Below are 8,388 nucleotides of genomic sequence, written 5' to 3' on the forward strand. Positions count from 1 at the left end.
TGGTCTTGCAAAGTTCTATCATGCGATCTCCAGCCTTATTTCTGTCACCAAGGCCAAATTTTCCAACTACCAGTGATTCTTCTTTGTTTCCAACTTTTGCCTTCCAATCACCAGTGACATCTTAATTGCATGTCTGGTCAATTTCAGACTGCACAAGTTGATAAAAATCATCAATCTCCTCATCTTTTGCTTTTGTGGTCGGTGCATAAATTTGAATAATAGTAGTATTAACAGGTCTTCTTGTAGGTGTATGGATATTATCCCATCACTCACAGCATTGTACTTCAGGAAAGATCTTGAAACATCCTTTGTGATGATGAATGTTACGCCATTCCTCTTCAATTTGTCATTCTCGGCATCATAGATCATATGGTCGTCTGATTCAAAATGCCCCAAACCCGTCTATTTCAGCTCACTAATGCCTAGGATATCAATCTTTATACATTCCATTTCATTTTTGACAACTTTCAATTTTCCTAGATTCATACTTCATACATTCCATGTTCCAATTATTAATGGATCTTTGAGCTGTTTCTCCTCAATTTGAGTCGTGCCATGTCAGCACATGGAGGTCCTGAAAGACTTCCTTTATACATATCATTAAGGTAGGCTCTACTCTGATGATGCAGCTCTTTCCCAGTCTTATTTTGAGTGCCTTCTGACCCAAGGGGCTAGTCTTCCTGCACTGTGTCGGATATTTCCAAGCTATTCATAAAGTTGCCCAGGATTGTATCAGACATTGTTTCTCTGCTATTCATAAGGTTTTCCCTAGCTAATTTTTGAGAAGTGGATGGCCTTCTCCTTCTTTCTAGTCTGTCTTAGTCTGTAAGCTCTGTTGAAACTTGTGCACTATGTGTAATTCTGCTGGCATCTGAAACACCAGTGGCACAGCCTCAAGCCTCACAGCAATGTACAAACCCCACAGGATGACAAACTGACAGACAACTTTGTCTCCCTTAGCTGTTGGAAACCTCTGTCCCTTCCACTTACCTAATTCCTACCTGGAACTTGCCACTTTGTGGTCCCTGGCCACTCCATCCATTTCCTGGCTCTAGGGGGCTTGATGCCTAGCCTTGCCTCCCGCCCCTTTTTACCTGGATATCCTGCCACTCCGCAGGTCCCCGCCCTCTCCTGCTCCCTCCCTTTTCTTGATCTAGGGGGCTTGGTTAAACTTTCATCTAGCAGTTTTAATATCCATTACTGATTCTTGCCCAAATAAATTAGGATGTCAAATGGTAATTTTCTAACAATATTACTCTTTCTACATTTATTAGTAAGCATTCAACTTCACAAAGTATTTTTCCTTCATTAATTTGTAAATATCAATATGAACTAAATGATTACTAATTTATTAAATGGAATTATTATCTATTATCATTACTTATTTTGATGCTCAAATGATCCCAGACTGGGTCAGTGGGAGCTCCTTCAAAGTCATGCCTGTATCAACATGTCCTCATCACTTTTTGAGTTTTTCCGTACTTTGTACAAGATGCTCCAGACTCAGAGTTCCCTTCCTTCAGCCCTGGAGTTCCCTATTTTTCCATTTGGTAGAGAATGAAATTTAGAAACCAAAATTTGGGCACTAGGTGTGATCTATGCTACTTGGGCTTCTAATCTTTATCATAAGCATGTTTTATCTAGACATTTTTAAATCATGGATCTTGTGGTTTTATTTTTAGATTGTTTTCCACATGAAGATAGTCTTCAAAAAATACTAATGGTTGTAAAGTATTTATGTGAGAATATAAAATGCACTTGGTTTCCTTCATATTTTTTGCAATTACTTTTTTAAAATCAAGAGTAAATCTTCCCATATACTGAGCTAGCCTTTTCATATTTAAGATTAAAATAATAATTTGGTCAAAGGTTATTAACAGTTTAAAGACCCCAGATACACCTTGCAAAACTGTTCTCCAAAAGATATATGCCCAATTCACAATACATGAGAGAATCAGTTTTAACTCATGCTTACTTTCACTGGGCATTATCATTAAAATTTTTATTGTGCTTCTTAAAAGAATATAAGCATTTCTCAGCAGGTATATCTCCTACCAACGAAAGACTGGTAAAAATGACTTAGAGTGTACTATAGCCTTTCATTCCCACTATCATTTAACCCATATCCTATGTGGTAGCAGAAGCTCTGGTAGCATAGTGGTTAAAGCATTCAGCTGCTAAGCAAAAGGTTGGTGGTTCAAACCAACCAGCTGCTCCACAGGAAAAAGATGAGGCAGTCTGCTTCCATAGACATTTATAGCCTTGAGAACTCTATGAAGCAGTTTTAGTCTGTCCTACAGGGCTGCTATGAGTCAGAATCAACCCAGTGGCAGTAAGGTTTGTATGGTAGGAATCTAAGGTTCAGAAAGGTGATTTTTTTTTTTAAGTCCCACATCTAATAAGTATGATACTTAAAAGAATGGTCAGGTACCAGCTATGTGGGTCTGAATCCTGTCTCAACTAACCAGCTGTGTAACTACAGGATAGTTATTTGACCTCTCCATCTTCCAGTTTCATCTATAAAATGGAGATGATAATACTATCCACCTCATAGTGCTATTGTGAGGATTTATGAGTTATAATACATAAAAGCAATTAAAAGAGCATCAAGCCACTATTACTGTTTTTCCATCTTACATCTGTCAATTTGTCATATTATGGTGGTTTACATGCTGCTATGCTAGAAACTATGTCACCAGTAGATCAAATACCAGAAGAGTCACCCATGATGGGCAGGCTTCAGTGGAGTTTCTAATATAAGACAACTAGGAAGAATGGCCTTGTGATCTACTTCCAAAAATTAGCCAATGAAAACCCTTTGGAATCCAAGAATATTGTCTGATATAGTGCTGGAAGATGAGCCCACTAGGTTGGAAACACTCAAATTGCACAGTAGCTAGCAAAGTGGACTTCAGCATACCAACGATCATGAAGATGGCAGAGGATCAGGTAACGTTTTCTTCCATTATATATGGGGTCATCATGAGTCAAAGGTGACTTGACAGAAACTACAACATTATTATTATTAAGCTATTGTATTTTTAAGAAAACTGAATTTTGTTGCACAACTATACCATGTGTGTGATAGGTGTTTTATCAGGTTTTTTCCCCCATTTGCTGACTGTACATATTTTGAGTTCATTAAACATAACAGGAAGATCTGATCCATAAAGGTAGGCTGCTCTGGAAGTAAAAAAAGTAAATCTTGAGCCAAGTCTTGAAAAAAGTGTAAGATTCATATTAATGGTAAAGACAGGTAAGTCGATAAATGATAGGAAGACAAAGTAATTAAAGAGAGCAAACAGAAGCAGTAAGTAGAAGGTCTGTGTGCAGAATACTTGATTCATTCCCTGAAAATTTTCTACATCAGATGCAGAAATGAAAAAACAAACTCGTTGCCCTTCAGTAGTCAATTCCAACTCACACTGACCCTTCAGGACAGAGCAGAACTGTTCCATAGGGTTTCCAAGGCTGTTGGTGGCATAGTGCCTAAGGCATCTGACTGCTAACCAGAGGGCTAGTGGTTCAAACCCATCTGCCACTCCTCGGAAGAAAGACTGGGCAATCTACTTCCGTAGAGATACCACCTCAGAAACCCAAGGAGGGGTTGCTATGAGTCAAAATCGACTCAACGGCAGTTTGGGTTTGTTTTTGAATCTTTATGGAAGCTGATTGTTACATCCTTCTCCTGCATTGTGGCTGACTGACTGATGGTTTCCGACCATTAACTTTTTTCCATTAGCAGTCAAGTGCTTTAACCACTATGCCACCAGTACTCCTCTTTCAGATGCAGAAAAGACAAAGATAAAATGATCTAGTGGAAGAAGTACTTAGCAACCTCTAGCCTGAAAAGTGAGTGGTCTGATAAAGGTTAGCACAGGATGCTACATGACAAGGAGCACCCAACTAATGGGGCCGTGAGAGGGCTTTGTCCTTTAGCTGAAGGACAAAGATGGAAATAGTGCTAGCAGGTACAGAAGGGCAGGGGAGGCACAGAGTATCAGAATGAGCATGGAAGCTACAGGGCATGGCATGGCTAGGGCACAGCAGGACTAATAGGTGAAGAACGCAGGGTGTTCTTGGAATGAAGGTAAGAACAGGAAAGGCAAGTGCCAAATTAAAAATAGGTGTGTTCCAGTCCAAGGTTATTTCCCACCTACAAAGCTAAAAAGGAATCAAACTCCAATCAAGAAACGATTATGTTCTCCCCCAGTTTTTGATGAAAAAGCAAATAAAATTTGTTAAGTTGGCAGAGAGCCACCCCAGGAAGAAGAAAACAAAAAACTTCAAGGGACAGTATTCTCATTGTTTTATATGAAAATATATACCTTTGATGGCCCTGGAGTTCTGCTATAAACTATTTATAGGATAATCATTTTTCTTGAGATATTCTCCCACCCTGGAATTCATCTTTGAAAATTAACAACTGATTTTTGGTTCTAAACTTTAGGTGCCAGTTGGAATAACCTGGGGCATTTTTGAAAACTTTTCAGTGCCCAGGCCACACCCCAGACCCATTAAATCAAAGTCTGTGGTTGTATTTTTCAGGTATCTGTATTTTTTAAAGTTCATTAGATTTTTCCAGTTACAGACAAGTTTAATAGATTGAGTTAAGTATTGGCTCAGTTTTATAACATGTTTGTACCTTCATCTACTGACTTAACTTAATGCTTGTCTTTTCCTTGCTCATAGTATTTCAAATAAATATACAAACAGCAACCAAAAATGGCTGTGTTGTCAGGCCTAAGAACTGGGATTTATCTTGAAAAAGACTTGCTCCTCACCAGAGACTATTGCCCTTAGACCCTTTGAACTTGGCACTGGAGGTCACCTTTCAGCCGAATAATAGATTGGCTTATAAAATAAACAATTATCACTCGTTGAGTAACGTGTTCCCTTAACCAATCAACTATGTGAGCCCAAACAGTCATTTACCCAAAAGGATAAGAGGGCAAGGAGGGGAGGGGAGCTAGATCAATGGAAACAGAATAGAATGGAAATAATTAATGAGTATGCTGACACATTGTGAAAACTGTAAGCAATGGCACGAAACAATATGCATAAAAATTGTTAAAGGGGAACCTAATTCGCTGTGTCAGCTTTCACCTAAAAACCAAACCCATTGCCTTCGGCTCAATTCTTACTCATTGGTGACCCTGTAAGACACAGTAAATATTAAATAATAATAAAATAAAGATATGCCCCAGTGTCAGATTTTAAACAGGGTAGACAATCGTTTAGGTACGTGCATATGAGAGGGATGAGGCTACAGGCCTGGTTATCAGTTGGGACTTAAACAGTAGTAAAGTATCAGCAACAGTGACACAGAGAGGAAAATAGCACGGAAGTTCAGCTCACAGTAGCATTTAGTGGATGGGCCCGGACTTGACCTGGACTTGATGCAACAATGATCTGAGGCTCGGAGAGGTTGCTACCCGACCCCGCGGCAGAGGCTGAGACTGGAACCAAAGTCTAACACCAAAACCAATGCTCTTGAAGACTACGATTTAAACAGTACATCTACCGACAAGTGCGGCTGTGTTAGGCTGGAAAGACTTGGAGTCTCCGCCCCTCTCCCTTTTGCAAGCATTTTTAATACTACCTCAATGTCTTTGTTTTTATTTTTTTTCAAATGAAGTTTTACAATTCTCCCAGTCCAAAAACCATCTCAGTCGTCCCTCTCCATCCCTACAGTGAACTCAAGTCCACATCCCTCACCTGGCCCGGCCGAGGTCCGGACCTGACCATCTCTCGCAGCCTCAGAGAAGCCCAAACCCAGGGAAGTGAAGCCACACGGTGAAAGAAATTAACCGCCGCGGGCTCCCGGCCCCCCTTGGCCCGCCCCCCAAGCTTCCGTTTCCGGGAAGGAGCCCGCCGACCGCCGCGCCTCATTGTAGTTAGCCATTCTCCGCCTTCTCGGGCCGCCCTAGGCGTGCGCAATAGAATCCTTTCGGCGCTCCAGTACGTCACACACCGACGAGCTGGACCAGGCAGGGTAGGCGGAAAGGGCGGAAAGGGGCGGGGCAGACCTGATAGGATGGGGCGGGGCGCCTAGCGCAGAAGGGCGGGGCGAGAAGCCGAGGAGCTGGGCTGGGAGAATCCTGGTACCTAAAAACACCTTAGGAGCTCTGGTAGCATAGTGGCTAAAGCACTTGACTACTAACCAGAAGGCTGGCGGTTCAAACCCACCAGCCATTCCTCGAAAGGAAGATGGGGCAATCTACTTCTGTAGTGATACTTCCTCGGAAACCCAAGGAGGGGTCGCTAAGAGTCGGGTCTGACTCCACAGCACATAACAACAACAAAAACACCTTGGAGAACAGAGTTCTGAGGGGTATTGGGGGTGGACTGCTTCCCTCCAACCGCTGGGGGATGTGGGGATGGTAGGGCCCGCCAGGGCCCTTAGAAGGGACTGGGAAGCGACTAGATTTCAGAAGGAATTGGCAAGCGACTCTTGGGTTTTCGCTCTTTTATTTCTGAATTTTGTGTGCCTCCCCCTTCCCACCTCCCAAATGATTTTGTTCTTAATATTCAATGAAAATCAAACCTCGGGATCGTTATCTTTGGGTAATTCTGAGGTCAATTTCAAAATTATTTACCGTGGCGTTGGTCTCAGGACTCAAAAGTTGAGATTTTGATTTTACTTCCATGCATAGTACTTGCATGGAAGTACCTGTGAACTCTTTTCATTCGAAGTAATATGAAGAATGACACAGTGTTCTTATCATTGTCATGCTGCACTAATTTTAATGGGAGTTAGTCTTTTTAAGGTATTGTTTTTGTTTTAAATCAAATTGAAAAGAAATTTAAGTAACCTAATTGATAGTGTAGTGCCTAAGGCACTTGACTGCTAACCGGAAGGCTGGCGGTTCAAACCCACCAGCCACTCCTAGGAAGGAAGGTTGGGCAATCTACTTCCGTAGTGATACTGCCTTGGAAACCCAGGGAGGGGTCGCTATGAGTGGGGTCCAACTCCATGGCACATAATGACAACACAATTTATTTCATTTTATCCTTTTTAATGGGAAAAAAAAGCTACCTTTCAAAAGTCTCAGTTACAATTAATATTAAAAGCGAGGAACTAAAACCTTCCGAGTAACATATTACAAACTCCTACTGAGCAATTTGGGAAACTGAGTAATTGATAAATTTAACTGTGAATTAAACTGTGAAAACTTCCATCGCTCGGCCCTCCATGTTCCTCTCCTGTAACAATTTTTAATGCTTCCAGGCTTGTTTTTCTTAATTAAAATGATTTTAAGACTTACGTTTTTTCCTAATTAATAATGCTTATTTTAGAAAATAAAGATTAACATAAAGATAAAATCACCCATGGTTTACCCCTTGTTATGGATTAAATTGTGTCCCACAAACATATGTGTTGAAAATCCCAACCCCTATACCTGTGAATAAGGAGCTCTGGTGGCATAGTGCCTAAGGCATTTGACTGCTAACCAGAAGGCTAGAGGTTCAAATCTACCAGCCACTCCTCGGAGGGAAGACTGGGCAATCTAGTTCCATAAAGATTTACCACCTGGGAAACCCAAAGGGGGTCACTATGAGTTGGAATTGACTGGATGGCAGTGAGTTTTAATTACCTGTGAATAAAGAACTCTGGTAGAGCAGTGCTTAAGGTATTTGGCTGCTAACCAAAAGGTTGAGAGTTTCAACCCACCAACCCTTCTTTGTCAGAAAGATGTGGTGATTTGTTTCCAGAAAGATTCACAACCTTGGAAACTCTATTGGGTAGTTGAACACTGTCCTATAGAGTTGCTGTGAGTCAGAATCGATTAGTTAGCAATGAGTTTGGTTTTGGTTGTTACAGGTGAATGTAATCCCACTTGGGAATTAAACACTCTGTTACGTTAATTAGGCCATTTCAGTGTTGGATGGTGTCATAAACCTATCAGTTTGGATAAATAAAAGGAGCAGACTAGGCACAGAAGCAATCAAGCACAGATGAAGGAGGGTAGATGTCACCCTATATGAAGATCTCCAAGGAACCAAGGAACAGAAGCTGAAAAGAGACATGGACCTTTGCCCAGAGCTGACAGAGAAAGCCTATCCCTACAGCCGGTGTCCTGAATCTTGAACTGTGAGAAAACTAATTTCTGGTCATTAAAGCGACCCACTAGTGTTACTTCTATTACAGCAGCACTAAGTAACTAACAGGCTACTTTTAACGGTGTGGCATATTCCCTTCAATACTTTTATACCTGAGTTTATATGTGTAAATATTATATAGCAAGACAAAAAGATACATATTATTGTAACATGAGTGTTTTTCAATGTTAACAACATCCTATTTTCATTAATTACCAAATGGATGCTTGCTGTTTTCATTACTCATTTCCCTATTATTAGGGCTTTTATGCACAACCCCCCCCC

General features: G+C 40.9%; 1 protein-coding gene across 1 annotated transcript in view; it reads right to left on the reverse strand.

Moving 5' to 3' along the window:
* The window catches only part of CCDC14 (coiled-coil domain containing 14), a 60,743-nt gene extending 54,851 nt beyond the window's left edge, over positions 1-5,892 (reverse strand). Inside the window, exon 1 of the mRNA XM_042782121.1 lies at positions 5,719-5,892. Within this exon, the coding sequence (XP_042638055.1) occupies positions 5,719-5,892 (174 nt within the window). The remainder of the gene's footprint in view (positions 1-5,718) is intronic.
* Between the last annotated feature and the right edge of the window lie 2,496 nt (positions 5,893-8,388).

The sequence above is a fragment of the Orycteropus afer genome, unplaced genomic scaffold (assembly GCF_000298275.1).
Source record: "Orycteropus afer afer isolate SDZICR_OR568_19922 unplaced genomic scaffold, OryAfe1.0 scaffold00245, whole genome shotgun sequence".
Lineage (NCBI taxonomy): Eukaryota > Metazoa > Chordata > Mammalia > Tubulidentata > Orycteropodidae > Orycteropus > Orycteropus afer.